This window comes from Epinephelus fuscoguttatus, linkage group LG10 (genome assembly GCF_011397635.1).
Source record: "Epinephelus fuscoguttatus linkage group LG10, E.fuscoguttatus.final_Chr_v1".
NCBI lineage: Eukaryota > Metazoa > Chordata > Actinopteri > Perciformes > Serranidae > Epinephelus > Epinephelus fuscoguttatus.
The window spans coordinates 9,297,136-9,321,831 of NC_064761.1; the positions used below are offsets into that span (position 1 = coordinate 9,297,136).

The 24,696-nt window shown below is 39.8% G+C and overlaps 1 protein-coding gene across 3 annotated transcripts in view; it reads right to left on the bottom strand.

Moving 5' to 3' along the window:
• Positions 1-1,577: 1,577 nt before the first annotated feature.
• Positions 1,578-24,696, bottom strand: part of LOC125895518 (carboxyl-terminal PDZ ligand of neuronal nitric oxide synthase protein-like) — a 260,775-nt gene continuing 237,656 nt past the window's right edge. For all 3 annotated transcript variants that reach the window (XM_049587420.1, XM_049587419.1, XM_049587422.1), the window contains 3 exons: positions 10,954-11,150; positions 10,696-10,820; positions 1,578-5,771 (listed from right to left, as the gene is read on the bottom strand). In XM_049587420.1, the coding sequence (XP_049443377.1) occupies positions 5,105-5,771; positions 10,696-10,820; positions 10,954-11,150 (989 nt within the window). In that variant the 3' untranslated portion in view covers positions 1,578-5,104. The remainder of the gene's footprint in view (positions 5,772-10,695; positions 10,821-10,953; positions 11,151-24,696) is intronic.

Sequence of the window (24,696 nt, forward strand, 5' to 3'; positions counted from 1 at the left end):
TGGGTTTCGGCTCGTCTCGACACAGCAACAAACACGAGGCCGGCGACACTCAGAGAGGAAGACCAGGATTTCCATGAATTAGGACAAACACAGATGAATTAAACATCAGAGCAGCTTCCATTCCTGAATTCCCGCCACTGCCGTCTCTCTGTGTTTGGTTCTCTGAAAAACAGACGATCTATCAAGCGGAGAGAGGACACACACAAGGGCCCGTCTATGCTGCAGACTGACACAGAAACAGAAAACTGACAAGGACATGAGCTCCGTCAAAACAGGAAGTGTGCGGGAAAGGCTGAGTGGGAGGCTGGCTGCCATCGTCGTCGCAGGAACGAGACGGAGGAAAGACATAAAAGACAGGATATGCCCAGAATAAATGAAGTAGGTGTTTTTCCACACAGAGAAAAAAACCCGTCATATTAATCTTTAAAAAGACACAAAGTCACACAACAGAAAACAAGAAAGTCATGATTAGGTCTATTTCAAGATTTTTTTTTTTAAAGATTACAATCATTACAGGAGTTATTACATCCCCACTTTAAAAAAAGATACATTAGGAAAACACAACAAAAAGAATCACTGATTCACTTTGATTTTTGTAGCATATTTTCATAAAAAAATTAAAGATTTCAATTGCAGCAATTTTAAGATATGAATCAATAAAAAGTCCCAGGTTTGCTTTAGTGGTCCGTTTGTGCCTTGTTTTCAAAAAGCCTTCATGAGCAGCGTATAACTTCCTTCATACATTATAACTGCTGAAATTATGTCAACTGGCTTCACAAAGACAAAAACCTAAAAACATAAAAAATAGAAAGCAAGGTCATTTTTTTTCTTTTATGACATTAATCGAAGCAACTAAATAGCACAGATTGCCATAACTAGATTCTGTGACTTGAATATCAAAATAAATCACTTTCCTTCATTTCTCAGAGCAAGACGCCATGGCATATTCACAGATATTATAAAAAATGAGCGACAGAATATTTCCATAACATATACAGCACTGTTCCTTCATCAGAAAATACAATAGAAATCTACTTTAGTGGTTTTAAAGGATGCATGATAACTGGTGAGCTGCTCTCACTGTCTCAGCTTCATTTCTTTACACTGGTGATTTTGCTAAAAGGAAAGAAACGTGGCATTTCAGAGAGTCTGAGAAACCACTATTCCCACCTTATTGCTTTTACCCTCTGACTAAATACAAGCAGCTGTTGTCGGTCTGATCCTGTGTTCAGTTTTGTTGGGTTCAGTCAAAACCTCTCCTGGTTCATCCAGGTGTGTAGCAATTACCTCTGTGCTGTGCTGACAGACAGACTTTCTTATCACTTGAATCCTGAAAACAACCTCTGAGTCTCTTCAGATATCAGTCAGATGCAGAAGACAGACAGATTACAAAATACAACACTTTTTAAGTTTCAAGGCCATGATAACACATTTTGTGCGATAGGATTCAACATGAACGCATAATTTCTGCCAAAGTTTAAACAATTTTGTTTTTCTGTATTTTTGTTTGTCACTGGTTTAAAGTGGGCTCGGTTGAAAATAATTATTGTCACATATTTCCATGCACCAATCAGGGATTAGCAATTTTAATCAAAATGTAATGACAATCTTTTTTTTTTTTTTTTCTTACATTGCGAGCACTGTCAATCAAATGTGATCAAACCTCAGCCACAGAGTTTGTGTTTAACTCTTAATAAAGATTTTCCTTCCCCAAACTTTAACAGTGATTGCTGCACATTTAGTTATTGATATTATATTATGAGTAAAAACAAAAAGAATTTGAAACCAGGCTTTCAGGGGCTTTAAAATATTCAAGATCAATTAAATCAAAACTAATAAAACGTCGAAGCAACAAAACATGTACAAATACTTTGTCCTATCATTAATATGGGTGATTGATTAAGTTGTGGTGATTATCAGATAATCTAGATCAGGTCTTTGCTTCTGGTTGCTTTAACTCATTTACTTTCACAACATGTTTCCACTCTTGCCCTGATTTTAAACTGTCACTTTGACCAAAATTAAAACATTTTCCCACTTATGTTTTATCTAGCAATGTAAATGCTTTGGTTCTGGAGATTACTGAAACATCTGCAACCCCAGCACAGTGGAGATACATTTTGTTTCTGTTCCTCACAGCACGCAAACACATGAAAAACTCAGCATGTGTTTCCACAAACTGTTGCTTTTAGTTAAAAACTTAAAGTAAAAGAAAAAAAATCGACTCTGATCTGATGATTGCTGGATAAAACTAATTGGGAAAACTATTTTTGTAATTTGGTTTGGCATGTGGGGGACACCTGCTGTTTTGTTACAGCTTTAAAATAAATGGGGACGCTTTTATATGAGACAAAGTCTGAGAGACGGGGACAGACAGAGAGACAAAGCTTCCTTTCTCTAAGTCCAGCTCCACATTCTTCTCATTCTCATGGGCACGACCTGACCGCAACTACAGCTGGCTCTGTGTCCGTCTCAGTGTTTTCTGGGAAGTTTTTTTTCCTCTGTCTTGAAGTTGGGAAATCCCTGCGAGGACACAGTGGACACTTACAGAGGCCACTTCAGGAACCTCACAGAAAGACGGGTCATTTGTAGGGTTGGGATCTGGAGCTTGCTTTCCATGTGTGTCTAAAGTGAATTTTAACCCAGTGCCACAGATGTGAGGAACAGATGCTCAGATTATAGTGTTATAAAAACACAGATTTCCACTTTGATTGTGCTAAAACAGCCCTCGCAGCTTGGTTCTGCTCCTCCTGCAGCGACACATGGGCAAGGTTGACGCTGATTGTCTGATTCAACAGCGGGTTATTTTCTGTTATTGTCAGCTCATCCGACACAGTCTCTCTGCGGTGAGTCAGAAAAGTCAGAAGATCTAAAACATGCATGTGAATTGTTATCAAAATTTTCAAAATGCTCTGACTTTGGTTTTCATTAATAGATGAAGTGAAAATAAAGGAGGAAAAAATCTGTATGAATTATTGCTTCTCTTTTCACTCTGATAGCTCGCTAAAAACAATATGACAAAAACAACCTGTCTGACTGAGCTGCTAATTTCTGTCTTTGGTCTGTCACTTAATGATCTGCTTGAACAGAATACACCACTTTCATCTCTCCCTGTTGACAGCTCATTATCCTCTCTGTCTTCTGCTCAAACATAACTTTTTAGCAGCCCGCCCTCCACTTGCCGCCCGTCCGCCCATCCATCCTTTCATCCGACTCGCTGTCAGGTTTTTTTTAAGGGGGTAATAAGAATCTACTTTCAGTTCAGCCAGCTAAGAAGACACTTTTTGTCAGCACAGAGGAAGCATGGGAGCCGTTCTCATCCCAGACCAGAGATACATTCATGTAAATACTGAATGTGGTTCCACAAATTGCTCAATTTATTTTCTAGTTTCTACTAGTATTTACTCACAACACAAGCTCATTATCACTGGAGCACAGAGCCAAAGGAAAAAAAAAATCACAATATCTATAATCAGAAACTACAAACTTTTTTTTTTTTTTTAAATTAGAATTAGCATACGTTTTTCCACATGGACTTTAGGCCCTGGCACTCTGTTTCTTGCTGCTGCCAGGAGGTAACTCTGAACTGTGGAGACGGTTCAGAATGTACTTGAGTACTTGAATTTTTTAAAAAAAGAAAAGAAGTTTACACTGACTTTGCACTGTGTATTTATATTTTAATTTCAACAATTTCTGGGGTGTTTTTAATATTTAAAATAAATGAGCAAGCAATCCCAGGTTTCCTTTTTCCTCTTTTTCTTTCTTTCTTTTTTAATCTAAACCAAAAGAAATGCTACCTATTGATGGGGATGCTGATCAATGTCCTTACATGCTGATAACTTTACAAAGGTCACATTCAGGGTCAGAGTCTGTGCCAAAGGGCAGTGTAGGAGAGGACTCTTTCTAAAACTCCCACTGCACCTAAAAGGGGGCAGAAATGAATTAATATGAATGAAGCTACAGGTCAAAAGCCTTCCAGTCCTGACAAACTCTAGCAGAAACTGCTGCGAGGCATTTTATGCTGACTGAACTGAATGTAAACTCTCCCCCAAACCTTTCCATCTCTAACACATCCACATTCGTTCAGCTTCTTCCTCCTGTCTCCCTCCTCTCCTCCTGAGTCTGCCTTCAGTTTTCAAGAATATTCTGTGCTGGAAATACTATTAGGCTGATGAAAATTCTCCAAAAAGGTTATTATTCTAATTATACTGAGTGTAAATTATATTGCTATATAACTCATATTAGTTGCAGTTTGTAATTGGTTTCATTGTAGCAGCTTTTGTACAATATGAGACTTACAGTGTGACCATCGTGAAATAGAAGTCCCTTTAAATGGTTTTAAAAATGTCGACAAAAGGGTTCTTGAAATGAATGGCTTGATAATATAACTTAATGCTGATAAGTATCACCCATACATTTCTAAAAGATGTACAGTAATAATGTTTTACTTTCAGGAATAAATGACATCAGTATAAAGTTGTCTTTACGCTCACCATTGTCAGGATTTTACATTTTCAGCCCATTTAAAGGGATATTTCATTTTATCAGTTACATTCATTGTTACATTATTAGGTATTATTGCATTCCTAAAGCAGACATGACATGTTATAAAACACTGGAAGAGCTAAAATATGATAAATACACTATGATAAAATCATTATCTGTTATAACTGTTTGCTTATAAATGAAATGATAAAATTTGAATTCTCTCTGCACCGTAATGAACCCTCAGCTCCTACACATTTTCTCTCTTGCTCCTTATTCATCATCTGGTGCTGGTCAGCTTTGTGTTCAAATCATTAGGAAGAAGGTGGTGGTGTCCGTCAGCCATGTTGGAGGGCCAGATTGTATCACCAGGACATTTAAACTCAAGAAAAGTTGCTAAAAAGTCTAAAAGCATCAGCTCTGGCCCCTGCCCTGATTCCTGGAAGCCCTTGTTCCCTTTTCCTAAAGCAAACCCTGGAGCAGGGAGAGTTATATATTTCAAAGTGGCAGTGAATATTTGATCCGCAGTACTTGTCATTAGTCTGTCTGAATTACCTCTAAGAGCAAAAGTTCCAAACTCCTGGAGACAAACTGAAGTGGTATCTGACCCCTCTGGTCTTTATTCAAATGACAGCAGGTCCGGGTGGGACTCTGAGTCTTCAGCGCTCACTCCGGTGCCTTTACTGCAGGGAGTGCCGTTCCCCAGCAGAGCCTCCTCACCCAGGCTGATGCGGCAGGTAGTTTTTCCTGAGCATGGGGTGGAGGCCAGCCGGGAGTCCGGTCCTGATGCCTTCTGCCAGACGTCGCAGGGCTTAGCCCTGGGCTCCAGCAAGGGGGGATCTTTGTTGATGAGGTCTGGCACGGAGAGCTGCAGCTGGGGCTGACGTTCCTCTTCGCCTCCTTCGGTGCTCCCGTTTTCCACATCATCATCTTCTCCACCTGTGACTCCATCGACTTTGCCGTTGCTTCCTGTCATCTCCCAATCAGAAACAACTTTCTTCTCTGCTGGGCTTGGCGGCAATGTGATTTCCTCTGACCGCTCTTCCTCCTTCTCGCCCTGCTGCTGCTGCTGCTCCTCACTGTTCCTCAGCTCCTCCTTAGCCATCAGGGGCATCTTGTCAGGAGAAGAGAGGAAGGAGGATGAGTCAGCTGGGTCAGGAGAGGAGACAACGGGGTCGGACGAGATCATCATGTCCTGGGTGGTCTTCAGAGCCCGAGGGAGGCGTTTCTTCCCTGTTGGGGGTGGTGGGTCCAGCCGAGGGAAGGAGTCAAAAGAGGAGATGTGACTAGAAGAGAAGAAGAGGATTTGAAGAGTGATACAGAGATAGTGACAATTAGACAAACAGAGAAAGCCATCAGAGGCTAAAAGTAAGTATACCAAAATGGTTTGGTACATGTACATGTGCTGCCCAAAAATGTTGTGAGGTCGATTTTCAGCATTAGAAGTCGAGTTTTAAGCCTTTCAAACACTGCTGCCAGGTCACATTATCATATCTGAGAAAAGGGATGACAATAGGAGTAATTAAGACAAAAACAATCCCATCGATTTTTAAAAAACATCAGCAAAGATACAAACTTGTGAGCGCCGAGCTTTCCGAAAATACTAGGGAAGGGATTGTGAAGGTCTGGGGTGATAACAATACCAGTATTCAAAACCAGAACCTGTCAAGTTGCACTTATAGTTTACATCCATGCCTGTGAAAACATGGATGCTTCACACACACATCTCCCCCTGACAGCACAGTAAAATCTATAAAATCAGCACAGTTTCAAAGTGAGCAGTCTAGGTTAGTGTCACTAATTCAGTATCGGACCAAATGCTAATGACCAGAAGTGTTTTTGCAGAACATCATGATGTCACAGTAAAACTGACCTTTGACCTTTTGGATATAAAATGTTATCACTTGATCATTTTATTCTATTAGACATCAGTGTGGAATCTTGTCATTATCAGTGTATGAATGAGTTATGACCAAAAACATGTTTTGTGAGGTCACAGTGACCTTGACCTTTGACCACAAAATTGTAATCAGTAAATTTATGATTCCAAGTGGATATTTGTGTCAAATTTGAGGAAACTCCCTCCAGGCCTTCTTGAGATACCGAATTCATGAGAATGAGACAGATGTGACATCACAGTGATCTCTGACCGCCAAAATCCATACAGTTCATTGTTGAGTGTGAGTGGACATTTGTGCCAAATTTGAAAAAAATCCCTCAAGGCCTTCAAGAGATATTGCATTTACAACTGAAAAAGTTAATAGCAGATACCGATGTTTGTTTCTTGCTGTTTATGATGTGATTCATTCCCCCTTTTATGCCAGGAAAACCAAAGAAATTTTTATAATAAGAAAAAAAATCCCAAACAGTTTTACAGTCATTCAGCCCTTCATTACGCAACCTTTGAATGAGCAATTCAATCACTGAAATTTATGAAACAACCTTTAATATAACCTTTCACATGAAAAGCATCTTAAGTAAGTCTTAAGTTTCAAAAGCCTTTTTACTCCCTCTTTAATATCTATTTTATTTTGCTGTGAAAATACCAACAAAGTCTCTTTCAAACAGCTGCATTTATCAAGTTTCTCTTCAAAGACTTTACAATATCACATTTGAACACATCATGATAACTTCACCTTATAGTCACTTTGACTGAATAGAGCTTAACAGCATAGTAATGTAACCCTACGCAACCTCTGTTAGCTGCTAGTTTTGGCCACTGGCTGCTAACAGCTAACGTTAAGTTGCTCTCCTCCTGCCGATGTCAACACAGATTTGTTGTTCGCAATGCAGCATTATCAGGATAACAACACTCTGTGTCCCTTGACATGTTGATGGTGAGTCCTTTCATCCCAAAAGTGGTGTAAGTTTGCTGGCTGTATCAGAGTGTGTGTGTTAAACTTGAGTGATTTCTTTTTTGCTTTTGCTTAGTTTGTATGAGCTGACTGTGCTCTCCATTGTTGCCCTCATAGCAGGCATTGACAACATGTCAGAAACAGCTGTTTAAACATCTAAACATCTTTAATAATTTTCCTGCAGAGAGTTTTATGAGTCAATCAATACCACTCTCACATCTGTCTGTTAAATATGAAGCTGGAGCCAGAGGATAGTTAAGTTAGCATAAAGACTGGAAACAGGGAAACAGCTAGCCTGGCTCTAACAGACATGAGAGAAGTACTGAGCTTGTCCTCCAACTGTTGGAGAGATTACTGTATAGTATTTTATTGTAACTGCAGTTACCTTAATGGCCAGTTCTGCAAACTGAGTCCTTCAAAGGTCTATATGCTTCTCCAAAGACGCACTTGAACATCATATTGATGCTAAAAGCTTCAAAGGATTTTCAAGAGAAACTTGGAGTGCACTGTGTAAGCTTTGATTGAATTAGACTGTGTCGTAGGTGAAAAGACATCAAATTTGGAAGGTCGACTCAGACTTCATGCCTACACTTGTCTACCAATTAGAGCGTGTTATAGTAAGTTATGGAGTGTGTGTGTGTGTGTGTGTGTGTGTGTGTGCAGGAGGGTGGAGAGTACCAGCAAGAACTTAAAAATCTACTTTGACTCCTGGTGATCGCTTGAATGGTTCCTCATTGTGTACTGAAAGTGTTTACAAAAGCATACTCATTTCACGAGCCGTTCCCTTCAATGACAGAAAATTACCATGGCAACCACATCCCACAGTGATGAGAGAGAACTTATCACTGCTGCATGATTGTTCACTGGAGCTGATGGGAACGCATGTATGAGTGTGAAGAGCACAGACACAATTTTGTTGTTGAGGGATGGACAACTAGAAAATTACCTTCTCAAACTGATTGTGTAAATTTTCATTTCAAATACAAAATTCAATATACCCAGGATGATGTCCTGGGCAGTGATACACCAGATAACTTTTTATGCTGTAACTGAGGAGTTCTCTAAATATTTCTGGTTGGGTATGTTTACATCAGTTCCTGTGTCAATGTCACCATTCTCAATTTGGTATTTTGCAACAAACACACACACACACACACACACACACACACACACACACACACACACACACACACACGAGCACTAGGTACTTTTCTGAGTGACTTGGGTGGATGTGTGGCATTAATGTAGCCCAATCTCTAAATCTAACATATTGGTCAGTTCTTACACCCCTGGCCTATAGACAACAGGCTAGATAATAGGTGTTTTTAGACTGGAGGAACTTTTTCATTGTTCTGAGAAGAACCTCGTTTTTTATTGTGTTCACAGTGCAAAAGCACAACTGTAGTTCTTAGAATGCCTTTGGAGGTACTGTTAGCTCCTACTTCACAGTAGGTACTCTCCCACCACAAGAGGAACCTTGAGAAATCATGAAACCCATCGGCCTTTGGTCTGACGAGGATAAAGCCCGAGAGTGAAGGCTAATATTTTACGCTGATGCGGTGCAGCTAGCGGTTGTCCGAGCCAAGACTTCCTTTTCCATGAGTCGGTCATTTCAGCTAGTCTATTTAAACGGATATCTGCATATGAATGCAGGTACATTTAAAAAAAAGCTAATATAAAGCTAACTCATCATCATACCACAGCCGACAGTTTACTGGCCACTCAAACGTAATTGGTCGATACTACTCCTATTTGACCTTGAAAGATACAGTGCACGCTGAAAGATACAATGCATGCAGTGTATGTTAATTGGACAAACATGAGGCAATGTTGCACTGGCAACCAGCATTTTTAAAAAACAATTATCTGTGTAAACAACAACAACAACAACAACAACAACAACAAAAGAAAACAATAACAATGGACTAATGGACTGACAGTGAAGTCCAGGCTTTACTGAACATATTTTCTATGATGAAAATACAACAGAATTTTGACTTGTTAAAGTGCAACAGGCGTAGGCTGGTTTACGTTACTTAAGTGTACCTATTGGTGATGGGAGTGCAAAAAGAAAAAAAGCCTTGAAGGTATGTAGCTCTAAGGGGAGCTCCGCAGTGGGCAGGTCCTGTAAGGGAGTCTCCAAAACTCTTTGGTCCTAAAATGCCTATTAACCATTAACAATCCAAATACTGGAATACATAAAAAGATTAATGATTTATTTCCATCCTTTCATTTTTTGTGTTTTTTTTTTTTCTTTCAATGTTTTACTGAGAGGAAGCCTCTCTTTTACAGAGGAACACCCTCATTGCATTTGCAGAGTTACACACATACACACCAGGAGCTGCCTAGTACAACCACAGTCTGATCTCCTGGCCACTGAGCAGCTCCACTGGAGTAGTTGGGGTTAAGAGCTTTGCTTGAATGTACAACGGTGGTAAAGCTTGCCTCTCTAACTTTTAGGCCACCGCTGACCCCGGCACTGGTGGTGGCAGATTTGTGTAATAATGGAGAATCAGTCAGTTATCAGGTCAAAAAAACCTCTCAACCCCATCGGTCCGGACCAGTTGGTGGTCATAGAATATCTTTACAGATCATCACTGGTAAATTAAACTTTATCTCTTCACAATCCAGTACATGGAGGCAAATGGGAGCAGAGCTACTGAAAAAATGACTTCTGCTTGACTGATCCTCACTTGGACACACAACAGATCAATACTTCTGGAACTAATCCCCACATACAGACACAGAAACAACCTTGAATATATAAGTCTGTGTATAAAAGAGGGAACTGAATACACAATTAAAAGGTATTTCCATTTTGACTGTAACAGAAGCTGAAAAGTTCAGACTTATTCAAAATTTCAGACCTCTCACAGGCACCTTTGATGTGTCATTATTAATTTAAGACCACATTTCACAGTAAAAAAATCTTAAATCATTCACCTCTTCTGCCTAATTCACAATGAAAGACACTTCCTCAGCATAGGTAATTTAACATTTCTGCCTACGATAAGATTATGTCTTTCAGGGGTTTATCATTAAATTGAATGTAGCCTTGAAAAGTTAAGTGGTTTTTTTACATTTTCATAATACATAGTGCACAGAAGCACTAAAAATTATTAATTTAATCAGAAAAGTCAAAAGAAAACTCAACTGCCTTTATCAATGTGTGGAATCAAACTGGCAGCCTTTGAGACACGAGTCTGCAAATAAATTTATGAGAGTAAATCTTTGACCTATGTGGGCTGAAATTAAAAGTGAGATCAAATGTAGGAGGTTCTAAGATTAAATGGATCATACATATGTACTTTTCCCACAACACAAACAGAGAGGAAATACATGTGTGTATGTGCACCTGTTTGCAGTGGTCTGGTTGAGTTGGTCCATACAGCTCCAAACAGCATCAACGTTTTTGTTGACCTCAGTGACCCCGATGTCCCCGAGGTGGCTGGGCTCCTTCCTTCTTAACAAGTCATTGACCTGAAAAAAAGACAGAAAGAAAGAAAGAGAGAATAAAGCAAAGCAAGGCAATGAATTTTACTTTATAACCCAGTAATGTAGAGTTAAAGGAATACATGACGTGGGGGGAGCTTAAAGCTTGTGCTGTGCTTACCCTTGCGCCGACAGCCTTGCCCAGATTAATGGCATTTTTAAGCCTCTGTTGGCCTCCGGAGGATGGAGAGTCGATGGAGCTGGACCCCAGGTTATGATTAGGTGATGCCGGGGTGCGTCGGGACGAGGACTGGCCCGGCCTGGAGGTCTGAGGACTCTGCTGCTGGGCAACTGAGTTCTCAAACATACTTTGATCAACTGGAAAGAAAAGGAGAGAAGACAGGGAAAAGATAGGGAGGTGAATACACTGCAGGATTTAACAGAAGATGTGTATCTGCTTTTAACAGCTTTTTAACTTTTCGAGCCTTAGAAACTACACATGGGATGTTTGCTTAGAGAATGTGATGCACGTTCGTGAAGGGAAGTGAAAGGAATACTTCACTGAAAATGTAGGAATGCTGTCTATTTGTAGCTCAAAGTTTCACACTTTTTTGAATGGGTTTGAGTTGAGTTTTTTTTTTTTTGTCATCACTTTGGATCTCAATTGGAATTCATTGTAACTGTTGTGAATCTCAACGGACTACAGCTGCTGTCCTCCACAAAACAGCAATTTAAAAACTGTCAAAGGCTGCCACTCCAGCATAAGGGAGAGCAAGTATCTGATATTGAAAGGTAAAACTTTGATGAAGTATTCCTTTGAGTGGCCACATCATGTGGTGTCAGTCTGCAGCTTTGCACCAAACAAACTGATGTTGCATCATCACTGATTCAGGGACATTTCATACAGATGCATACAAGACCTGAGGGCCAGATGGTAGTGCAGTAACACTGTGTGTAATGATCACAGAATAATATAAAACACAAATGCAATAATTGCAATGATACATGCACACAGACAGCAATAACACACAAGAAAATGAAGCAGAAATGAATCAAAATGCAGGGTCAGGGACACAACAAGGGAGCTCAGGTGGTTGTCAGTCCACTTAAGACAAAAGATCTTACCTCTTGGAGAGAAATGTTTCTCGGAAGGCATTTAATGAAACATAGAGGTATCAGATTTCAGATCACTTTCCCTCTTAAGCTGCAGATTATTGAGCTTCAAATGCAACTGATTCATGTCTTCTCTCATCCCTGACTTTGGAAGACAAGTCAGGGGGGAGGTAATGGGTAAGAGTGCAGCCTTGACCTGCATACACATATCTGAAAGGTACATTGTATCAGGCCAGATAAATGGAGAGAAAATATCGCCATTTGGAATCAGATGCAGCGTCAAACTCTGGCCGAACAGCTAACCTTGACTTCACTTTGCACACACAAGCATTTTACTGACTGTACCAATCAAGAGCTCTACAAAAGCACATTATTCAGAGGTCAGAGGAAATATGATCCAGTATTATGAATCAACTTGATACAGAGGACATTTGGAGCTTCAAGGAGATAGGGAGGAATAACAGAGAAAAAAAATACATTCACTCCTAAGCATGCGGACACTTATTTAAACTACAAATCAATTACTGACGGAGTTGGAGGTTCAAAATGAAACTACAGTGGATCTTGCAGTTAATGTCCTTACATAGTAGTCTGTGCATCTGTGTGCACAGGTAGCCAAATTCAGACTTGTTCTGATCAGTTTGATTGCATTTAAAATTGTTTTATAATGCACAGAATTTTGCATTGGCAGCCCCACTTTGTCACTGCACCTGTGTCTTTTCACACAGTGCTGATGCATATATGCAATAGTTAAAGCAACGCTTATTGTATATGAATGTTACCTTTGTGCTATTAGGATATTGGAAAATAGCACTGCATTTAAACATGTAAAGGTCTGCATTAGTGTGGAGTTCAGATGAAATACAACCCAGCTAGTCCAGTTGGAATAATACATCCATGAGTTTTGAGCCAAAATGCTGCATAAAGGTAAACAAATACAATGAGGCAGCACACTGACGGACGGTTAACCTTGTTAGCCTGCCCCCCTTTCATAACTCCTTAATGAAATTACCCAGTGTAGAGAAAATAGAGAGAACCTTGTAGAATTACTGTGACTGACTTGTGATAGCATGTACCAGCTGGCTAACATGTTAGCGGTTAGCTATTGTAGTTTAATAACTAGCCCTGCATATAGTCCTTACATCAAAACTTCCAATATATCATGTAAAATCACATTATCTTCTGCTGCTTCTCTTGCTGAGATTTGACTTCTTACAGTTTTGCTCATTTCATTAAACCAAATATTGACTGCTGTAAAAAGAAAGTAGCTACTGTATTTCTTATGTTGCTGAGTCAGTCTGTTACTTGCTTGCTACTTATTAGCATTACTTGCCACATGACTCAGCAGTTTCTGTTGGTTAAAAGTTGCATTCTTATGGTACCCGTCATTCAGTGCTTATCCCAGTTATGTTTTTTGGGATATGAGAAATCAGGTTATTCATATTCCCTGTATACATGATAAATACTAATATCCCATTTACTGATTACTGCATTCTCTTTGCGCAGGCACAGTAATGTTTACAGAACAATTTTGTAAACCATTAATATGAAATTCTCATATCCCCTAACTGTTACACTAAAAATAATTTGACTGTGGCTTAAAATTAATCCATTGTCACTTTAATCAGGCTCAGCACTATTAAATGCCAACAGAGCATTGCAGACCTGGCTCCTCCACCTGATCAGCAGTGATGGGAGACGAGTACAACAGGAAATTTTACACGGGTCCTCAACTTTGACTGGTGTCCACCTGTCACTTTCACTGCCACCGCGCAGAACAAGAGAGGTGTGGATGAAGATCTGTCGCTGTGACTGTTGGGATAGAGGTGACATGATGGACTTCATAGAGAAAATTTTCACTACATACTTGAATAGGTCAGCATTTCTATGCCTTTTCCCATCCCCACTATATCAAACTCTTTAATTACATAAACATAAACTCTGTTTCCTCTTCACCCCAGAAGTGAGATGTTTTCGCCACAGCCTTTGCTGTTACCATGTACCCAAACTAACAGCTATGCCGCCGCAGATAGTCGGCGGCCCTCAATAACCATGATAAGATGAATGCATACCACAGTATCCTGATTTCTTTTGGCAAACTCCAACTAGCATATTTGGGTTTCTCACAAACAGGATAAGGTCTTATCTCAGGTACAAATTAGAAACTAAACACTTTTATCCTATTACAGTTGGACAATATACATACAGCTTAAATTCTGCAAAATGTAATGTTCTCAGTGCCAATGTGCTCAACATGGCAGGCCACATGATGAATTAGGCAACATGCTGTCTGCCCCTCCCCTACCCAAACCAAAACATTCTACTCCAGTGAGACACACTGTGAGGCAGCCACAATAACCCACAGGTCTGGCTCCTGGAGCCACTTTGGTTTCACTGTGAATTATGAGGGTGATGGCGAGAGTGTGTTGGATAAAAAAGGAACAGTATGTGACATCTGCTACACAACAATAAGTTACATCAGTGGGAATACTTCAAACATGTCAACTCATCTATGCTGACTTCACCCCAGTGTGTCAGTACGTGGAACTAGATGAAACAAGGAGCAACACAAGCTGCAAGCGAACGTTACCCTAGCAGCATTTAGGTAGCCATTCCCAACTGATTCAGACAGCGCAGAGAAATCACCATGGGTATACGTACGGCTTCAGATATGAGGCCATACTCTGTAGTGAAAATGCAGACTTTACAAACATGCAGCAAAATTTACAAAAAACCCACAGAAATCTCTCCGGCATTCAAAACAGAATTGTTTCTACAACTACAATGCTACATTAATATTTCACAAGGAGCTGTTTTTGTTTTGTATGATGCTAAGAAGACACCCCAGAGGATGGATCACTCAGGTAAAGTGAAAGTAGTCTAGTGAAAATAGATCATACTTTATGATGTTGGTTTTAATTAATAAAAATAATATTCAAAAATCAAGGAAATTTCTCTGGCCTTTTCACTGTTTTGCTGATTAAAAAATGTCACAAATCCTGAGACCTGTTGTTATGTAGAATCAAACAATGAATTTTGTGAACCGTTTCACCTCTACTGTTAGCCAGTGGTTTAGCTTAGAGGATCCACTGAGAGGACAGCATATGTAAATACCTTCTTGCCTGTTTGTTAATGTGATACAAAAGGCACTTCATTTACATGCTTAAAGTCTCTGCTCAATGTTCTGCCTGTCTGCCAAGGTCATTCAGTGTGTACTGACTGTACATCAAGGTCACTGAGTCATCTCAAGATCAATAGTTTCACATTGCACAGGCTATAAAACATCCTTATTGATCCCTCCAGACAATGAGGCCACATATTCCTCCCACTTTAACTCCTAATGGAAAGGTAATGGATAGACTTTGTAATGTAGTACGCCCCTTGGAGGGCTTAATGAAGGACACGAGAAGGGGAAGATGTTTGTGTAACATGCCCTAGGACATTTATGTATAATTCTAAAAATTTACTTTTTTGCTGCTTTTCCCTTAACAAGTCTTCTAGCAACCCATGCTGCTGGAAAGGTGAAATCTGCTGTTTGGAAATGAGCCCAGGTGTCTCAGTCTGGCTCATTTACACACAGATGAGATTTATCATCACTATTTATGACCATTTCTCTGCTGGACTGTCCCTGAGCCAGCTCTCAAACTCTTTGCTCAGGCTCCTGTATACTCCAAATGAATGCAAATTTGGCGTTCTCACAGTCTGTTGAGTAAAGTGCTGCGTGCAAATGCCAGCACGTTCGGTGAGTAGAGGTCAGCTTGTCCCCACCCAAAGTGAGTTGCCGTGAAGGAGATGATGTCAGAAATATACATTAGTGTATTCCAAAACAAAAGACAACACAAGTGATATTGAAGTTACAGCTAATGGCCGTGGTACCAATTTTTGGTGCAACAAATGTCCCCTGCCAGAGTCAAACTGGGCATGTTGAGGTTATATGGAATGTGTGTTTATTCACCCAGCTTCTGGATGGCACAATATTTATACCAACAAAACAAAATAGAGAGGCCCCAAAATCAAACAAGTATGTGCCAGAACAAGTCATGTTCAAAGAGAAATCCATCACTGTGAAAAAACACAACAACAGTCATTTAATTACTATCTTGATGTTATTTCTTTTATTAAAAGTGAAATTTATTCCAAATGCTACTTTTTAAAAAAAACCCCAAAAACCATTCAATTCTGTGCTTTCCATCTAGATTTTCAGCTTGCTATGTGCAGGAATTGGCAGATCTATGTGAGTCCAGGGAACTGATCATTTCGAAGAGCTATGTAAGTGATAGTGTAGCAGGTAGGTAGGTCTGCATCGCTAACTTCTTGAAAAACTTTGTGAAATTTGAAAAACAAAACAACAAGGCTATAAAAAACCCTTTGAGAATTATGTACTTCAGTTTAACACAGAAGGCACGAGCCGTTATCCTCTTCCAATCTCACAGTCCAGCCAAATTGCTTCAGAGAAGACATACATTTAAATTATATTCATACTGTCAGCTTTACTCATTTGACTTGTGTCCTTGTTAAATTAACTTTGTGTCCTTGTTAAATTAACTCTCTCCATTTCTCTCCCTCTAACTTGTGACACACCAGTTGTAACTGAAGCTCCTCAGTCTATCACAGTGGCTGTTGAGCACTTTTCTTTCTCTCTCTGTGTGGGCTGAATCATAAATAAAGTCACTGTCACTCCTCTCAAGAGATAATGCTACTTCAATACCCACAAATTGAAAGATCTAATGCCAGTGAGTCCTGTTTCCTCCTGACAGGACGCTCATTCACTGCCGTTTAACAGACACTCTCTTCGATTTGTCACTTCCTGTGCTGAGATTTCCCAGCAGCGCCTACACCTCACAAGTGAGAACTTCTTTGGGCAAACAGTTAATCTATGTCCTCCCAATTTGTGGAGATGGGACAGCCCTCTGTGCTGCAGCCCCACTGTGAGTTAGGCTGATGAAACAGGTGGATTGTCTTACCAAATGAAGCATTAAAATTAGAGAAGCAGTTGTTAAATCACCCCTCACTGCAGCCTTAGCAGGAGTAATATTTCACGGAAGACTGTTCTAAATCATCATATTTTAGCTTTTCTATGATTTCTAATGAGTGTGTTTATGGACGTTTATTCAACATTGGAAACAATGATCTCCCTGGGTGATGTACGTCACACTGAATCTAAAAAAACGTGCTAAAAAAACGTGCATCATGGCTGTGTGTTCAGCATTGTGACTCAGAAAAGAGGTAGCTTAAGTACCATCATTAGGGAAAAATCACTTGTTTTCAGAACACCAGCATGCACCTCTCTCTTTGGTGCCATGCAGTATGTTTGCCTCACGTCTTCCGGCGCACCTCCAAAGTTGAAAACCTCTGCACTATTGAGACAGAGGTTAGGTGATTGTGTGTAGATTATTTTCTGAATAAAAGAGGCTGTAATCAGAGTGAAAATAAGAGACTTTCACTCCAAAGAACTTCTGCAGCCTGTTTGTTTTTCTTCTTAAGGACTGTGCAACACTGGCAGATTACTGTATACGTTTTAGGGTGTGTGTGTGTGTGTGTGTGTGTGTGTGTGTGTGTGTGTGTGTGTAATGTCGTCCTTTAATTACAAACATGCCAGAAGGATCCCATCTGCAATAATTATCGTTCATTAACGCTAAAATGAGGATTTCTTTCTTTCTGTCTTTCTCCGGGAGCTTCTGTGGATTAACAACATTATTCCAACAACAGTAAGATTAGAAACAAACACAGACACAGAACAGTCACGCTGCTATAAAAGAAGAGTTGGGGAGGCTATTGTCAATGTAGAATCCATTGTGTAATCCCTCCACACTCTCAGATTTGTTGCTAAATTCCAGTAATTTCATCACATGTAATCAGTCCACACCCTGCAGTATAAGCAGGAGAGAGAGCAAGAGAGAAACATAGCAGTTAACAGAGTCATTTAATGGGCGCAAAACAAAGTGGTTAACAAACTGAAGCAGAGAGCTCTCACTCCCACTCATGTACCAGCAGCAAGCGGCCGAGCTGAATCAAATGAAATGATAATGCAATCTTCTGCAACACTAATGAAACTGGAAAATCTACCCAGAAGAAATGTTCAAGTTAATCCTACAGTATAACTATAATTTAGTTTATTCTTAAAAAAGTCTCTAAAGCCCAATATGAGATACCAGACAAACTCCTGTGAACCAGGTAGGTTATTTTGTGCTCCACAATATATAAAAACAAAACTAGTTTTGGTGTAAATGAGACTGCTTTCCAGCTTTGAGACAAAGTCAAAAAATGATAAATGAAATTAATTAATAATAACAGTTGAATAAGCTATACATGTATGCATACAATAATAAAGGAACTGAGTTTTAATGTGAGTGGAGGTCTGTGATGGCTTATCTAGAAACTGCCATGCTGTGTCTATGTGAAATGTCCAACAAAGTAATCTGTCTTCTTTCTAGCTGATGACGTCATTTTCTTAGTTGAACATTAATTAAATTCACAACAATAACTGAAGCTTATTAACTTAATAGTTTTGAATAAAGACCTTCAGTATTTGGATCAAGTAGCTTGCAAAAAATAAGGAGTGCCATATCAAACTGGCTCTGGCTGTTATTTCAACATGCCAGATAAATCTTTGATCAACATTTAGGCAAACACAAGCATCGGACTGGACTTGGAATGAGTAGTTAATCCTTTCAAGGACTCGTACTATGATCAGGACAAAATAAAACTTGATCCAGTTATCCTTAATTTAGAGTGATTATTGAGAGCGATCACTGGTCATTGATTATATACAAATATCAAACATCTTCTGGTTTCAGCTTTTCAAACACGAGGACTTTTTTGCTACTCTCCATTTTAAATCACTGTATTTAAAACCTTTGGGTTTTTGGATTGCCAATCAAAGAGAGTGAGCAATTCTGACAACATCACTTCAGGCACTACTATTTCTGAGGAGCACTCACAGAAACTGTATGTATATGATTCACTGCAAAGATTACAAAAAGCCTTATCAATAATGAAAGTACTCTCTTAGAAATATTGGTGCTAACTAGAACCATAAAGGTCTCTTCAGCTTGTCCCCATAGGGAATCCCTGCTTGGTTCCTGGTAGAACCTTTTATAAAGGTTCCTCCTGGAGACCATTCAGAGGGTTCGATCAAGAACCCATGACAGAGAGTTGTTCCCCCCAGAACCCCCTGAGATGATACTAAAGAGAACCCTTCCATGGTGTAATGCTTCCACCCAAAAACGTCTCTGGGGGTTCGATCCAGAACCTTTCCACCTTCTAGGGGTGCTAATAACCTGCCCTTTTATAGTCCAAGGGTATCCTCTAGAATCCACCCAAGGGGGCTCAAAAATAGTAATTGACTGCCCATAGATCTCACCCACTAACAATGGTTTTAGTTTAACAGGTTAGCCTGGGGCCAAGGGAAACATGCCCAGCAGCCTTTGGCTTCATGTGGCTCATAAAAGGCCAGGGTGGAGATTTCGTGACATCACTACTACTACAGCCCATCCTATTTCAATTGTGCAGTAGGTTGGGAACCAAGAATCACTTCTAAATTAGAACCAAATACAAAGTACCAAGTTCCATGTACCCTTAAAAACTAGAAAAAAGGTTTTTGGCAGACCACATGGTACTGTATGGTGTGAAATGATGGTAAAGATAACATAATCAAAATGAATTGATAAAGGGGAATCCACATACATCTACATGGAAAACATGGGTAAACATTTGAATATTTGAGGGTAAGGATCTTTTAACACCCAAACTTTCAACAACTCTTATTTCCCAAAAGTGCTCTTAATGGAACAGTTGGTCTTAAAAAGAACCCTTTCTTCACAAAATTATTCTTCATAAGCAAATGGTTCTGGGTAGAACCTCAGCCCTTCAGGAAGAACCCTTATTATTAAGAGTTTAATCAATTGAATTTCTGGGTATCCCAGTGGTTTCTGCGGTCAACTCGGTGAATATCTTGTAGAAGATGAGTGCTTTTAAAAAAAACAAAAAAAACAACAAAGACCTTATTTGCCTTTTGTTTGTCATGGACGAAGCAGGGACTGGCTAACAGCGCAGTATTAAAGGAACTGTGCAGGGATTTGTCTCTGTAATAGGTGAACTAGCAGAAGTGCTGCTTTAGACAAGTGAAAAGAAATCTACCCTGCAAGCACACGCAATATCTCTCTCGAGACAGACATGTGTGATTTCACTGTCTAACAGGATATCATCCACAGCTACAGCTAAATAATGTATATTTTCCACTACGGGGTCACATTCTCTATCTTAATAAGGAATAATTATGAATAATGATGTAATTATGATTACAGTTTTCATCATGTGGAACTGGTAATTGGCCAAATCAGTTCCAAACGCCCTCGCTGTGACTTCAGCTAAACTCTGCCAGGCAGCCAGCGTGAGCTTGTAATTAGCTCTGCTCGGCTTTGGCATCACCTATGAAAGTGCCAAACTCTTAGCTTTGTTCTTAGCTGAGTGTAACCCACTTCTGTCACTGAGATGGAGCACACACACCGAACCCCTCTCAGACACACACACACACACACACACACACACACACACACACACACACACACACACACACTGTTTTGTCAACAGCAGTTTCCAAGGTCAAGAATAAACCATCAAGCTCAACCTCTGAGTCAACATAATCACAAGCGGAAAGTTTGAACATGTACAGTTACATGGAAACATAGCTAATTCACAACTTGAGATTGTTTTCAAAAAGACAGAAACAACAAGAACCAGAAGGGCACTCAGAGAACGCAGACCTTTGCCATGGCCAGATGTCGCAAATCTCAGAACGTTAACAAAGGTAAAAACATAATTTGAGTATCCTCCCCATGATTTGGTTCCACTCCAAAATTTAATGGGTTCTTCACTGGCCCATGCTACATCCTTCCATCAAGTTTTATGAAAATCTGCCAGTAATTTTCTATAAGCCTGCTGACAAACAGACAAACCAACTGACCGGGCATATAACCTCCTTAATGGAGATGAGCCATTTTCTTGATGCTAGTGCACTGATAATTCTCGGAAATTCAGTAAACATACTACTGCACTCAAAACAAATCGCCCCATTGGCAGAACTGTACTTTGTTTCATAACAAGTGAGTTTTGAGGACACACTAAGAGGTCTAAATAAAGCTAGAACTATCCTTCATGCAAAATACACACATACATCTCACGACTGAAAGGAAAAAAACCCAGATGTTATACAAGATGTATGTAAATGGGGAACCAGCAACGTGAACATCTTTTAATAACTCTTGCGCACACTCATGTATTTGAAGCCCAGAATAGTATGTTCCAGCCTTCAGATGTACAGACAGAAAAAAATAATCCTATTTTCCTCTGTAAGATGTCTGAAACAGTTCAATGTAAGCAGGCACAACTCACAAAGTCCTCCAGCTTACAAAAAAAGTGAAAAAACCCAAAAGAAAACAAAAAAACAAAACAAAACAAAAAAACCCAATGGGGACATATGCTAAAGAAATTGTAATTGTGTCGCTTATCTGCCAATGTAATAAAAAATAGAACAAAATATTTGAGATGCAGTTTTTTTCAATCTATCATGATGAAAATTGTATTTTTTCAGTACTTATTTAAATTTCTTAAGTTTCACCTCTTTCCTCCCCTTAAAACACTGATTTGATTGAGCCCTACATGTCAAGCAGAGAAGCAGAGTGCTACAATGCTGTGTTGCAACAGATCAGGACAAAGCTGCATCAGAGCGAGACGCTTTGAGGGCAGAATATGTGAGAGACGGGTGCCGGGCTGAGAGGATGAGTGACCTGAAACACAGTCACTTGAACACACAAACACGCTAATCCTCAGGCCAGACGGGGTCATTATCACTGATGTATTAAATTAGAGCTCCTCACTTGGCTACATTAAGATATGCATGTGTGTCTTTCCGTGTGTGTGAGCGAGGAAAAGTATTAGCGTAAATTGGGCCAATCATGTGTGAGGTAAGAAAAGTACTTCCTGTAGACAGACAGACAGACAGAGACACACACACACACACACACACACACACACACACACACACACACACACACACACACACACACACACGAGAGGTAGAGCCACTCATCATTTTTTCACCTGGGTTCATTATTACATGAATGATTAAAATGGGTGGGCTCTGGTGGGGGTCCGTCTCAGACTGATGAAGGACCGTGTGCAGGACCGGATTAATGGAAGAAGTTTCTGATTTATCAGACTGAACCCTGACTAACACACTGCCTTTCACATCATCACTTTGTGCCGGCTTTTAGTCATTTTCTACTGGGAAAGTGGGCCCCGTCTGGATCTTACTTCTCAATTTTATGGAGGGTCAGACGTAACATTCATGGCTTTCTGTACACAGGAAACTCTTAATGCTGAAGCTAAGTGTAAAAATACATTTTCCTTACTATATTTGGGGCCTTCTATGAGGTCAAGGTGGGAAAAATACTGTATTTTGAGACATTCATATGTGTATATACTAGTGTGTGTGTGTGTGTGTGTGTATGGATTTCTACATACTTAAGAAGGTTTGGTATGGTGATACAAGAATGCAAATAAAAAATAAAAATACATTTATGTATTTGTTTCTTCTCAAGATAATTTTGTAATATTTCTTTAAAGGTTAAGTTTTAAACAAGTCCACATACCTAACCAATTAAATACCTTGTTTGTCAATGTGTATCTACTCATTGACGAGAAGCAGTATGCACGTTTCCTTCTGCAAGGTGATACAATTAGAAGGTGGAGTTCGGTAGAGAGAAACAAGTACCTACTGTATGTGAAACTGCAAGGTCTGTATTGCTGTGAGCACCATTATATTGGAGAAGGCAAACAACTCTACAGCTGATATCTCCAACACTCAGCAGCTAACACCAAAACAATCAGTTGATAAACAACACCACAGGTAAGAGCAAAAATATGTGTTTTTTTTATTTGGGGAAAAGAAAATAAAGAAAATAACTGAAGAAATATCAGCAATGATTCTTACAGCCCTAAAGGATTCCAACCAAGGTCTTGCTAAGTTTAGGCTACCAAAAGTAAGGTTAAAAGGAGCCAGTGCTGACAGTGGGAGCTGGGATGCAAACCATGATCTCTGGTGTCAACATCAGACACTTTGTACCCCCAACTATCCACTCCATGCACCTCACAACAAATGCAGCCCTACTTCCACCCTTGCCTTGAGACAACAGCCATTACTAACGCCTTATTTGCTTGCATGGCAGAAATAGTGAAAACCAGTCAAACATTATTAATTACAAAAACATGATGATCAACAGAACTCATATCTTGAAATTAAAATTCCATATTGTGATGTATTTATTTCCTGCTTGACTGTCAATGCGCAGTTGTTTTAATTAGTTGTATTATCTACAGCACCCTCTGTCTCCATCTTATCTACATAATTCTCCAGCTTCATTACCCCTTAGGACACTATTTCACATTTATCTAATCTCATTAACAGCCAAAATATGCCTTTTCTCCTGCACTCAGTGGTGCATCAGGAAGAAGCGACAGCACAGCACTAAACTCTGAACTCTGCAGATGACTGAGGATCCATCTACGAAGCTGACCTCTTTTCCTCCTGTGTCACAGCCGACCTGCCCTCCTCTTTTTGAACAGTCGCTACTTAATCGTAAACAGAGCAGGGCAGCAAACTTCGAATTCCATCCCAAAAAACATCAGTCAGCATCTATCTTGTCGTGACAGGCTGAGCCTCCCGGTGTGACCCGCGATCTCAGGGGGAAACAGAAGCCCCATTAACAAAACCGACTTGTCTCCTCCTTCTCCTCCTCTTCTTCCTCTACCTTTTCCTCCTCTACCTAAGGTAACCTTTTCACACACTACGTCTCTGTCTTTCCCTTTGGGACTTTTCTTATTGGCAGGAGCAGCATTTAGGGCTGCGAGGCACCAAAACTGTCAAGTGAAACTAATACTAATGAAACTTGGAAACAAGTCTCAGACTGTGCAAAGCTAAAATTCTCCATCATAACTAATACTAATGAAGCTCTGCCAAAAAACGTAGACCATGCACTGAATAATCCCAAGTAATCTCCACTGAATCCAATACAGATTACATTTTTGGAAGCAGGGTGAGGTGACCCTAACTGTTCAATAGAAGAGCAATTACTGCAGGTGAACTCAGTCTAACCCTTTGCCTTCAAATCATCTTTAGGGCACCTCAGACAGACAGAGGGAGAGACTGCAGGATTTGACAGACAGATCTCTCCCACAAAACTATTTTCTTTCACCAGTACTACATATTTAGTGTTAAATGTGTTACATGTAGTGGGCACTTTACATTTCCTGGCAGAATAGTATCAATCCAGCCGCAGCGTATCCTCCTTGTGTGCATGTGCAATCCAAACAAAACAGGCACTGATTCTTAATGTTGTACTAAAAGTGAACTGGACGTTATTGAAAATGTTTTAAATACAGCCCAGACTTTTGTGAGTATTGTCCACATTTTCAGTTTGTTCATTTTTAAAACTGGAGTTTTAAAGAATGATACACTGATCTGCATGAAAGAATGAGGCAAGCAGGTTAACATTTGCATTTTGTGCAATTTTTACATTATGTCTGGCCACCAGTGGCAGCACTGAGGGAAGTGTTGCATGAAGTGAAACAGGGAGTATTTTTATTTATTTTTTGCTGCCTTTGCAAGCAGTTCACCTCTTATCCTGTAGTGACCTTGCAAACCCCATTAGATACCCAAGCTTTACTTCCTCTGTTTATAAAAAATAACATCCAATTATGATGCTGTTTATTTTCCCCACTAACTTTGAGAAAGCAGCGAGAGAAAGCAGCC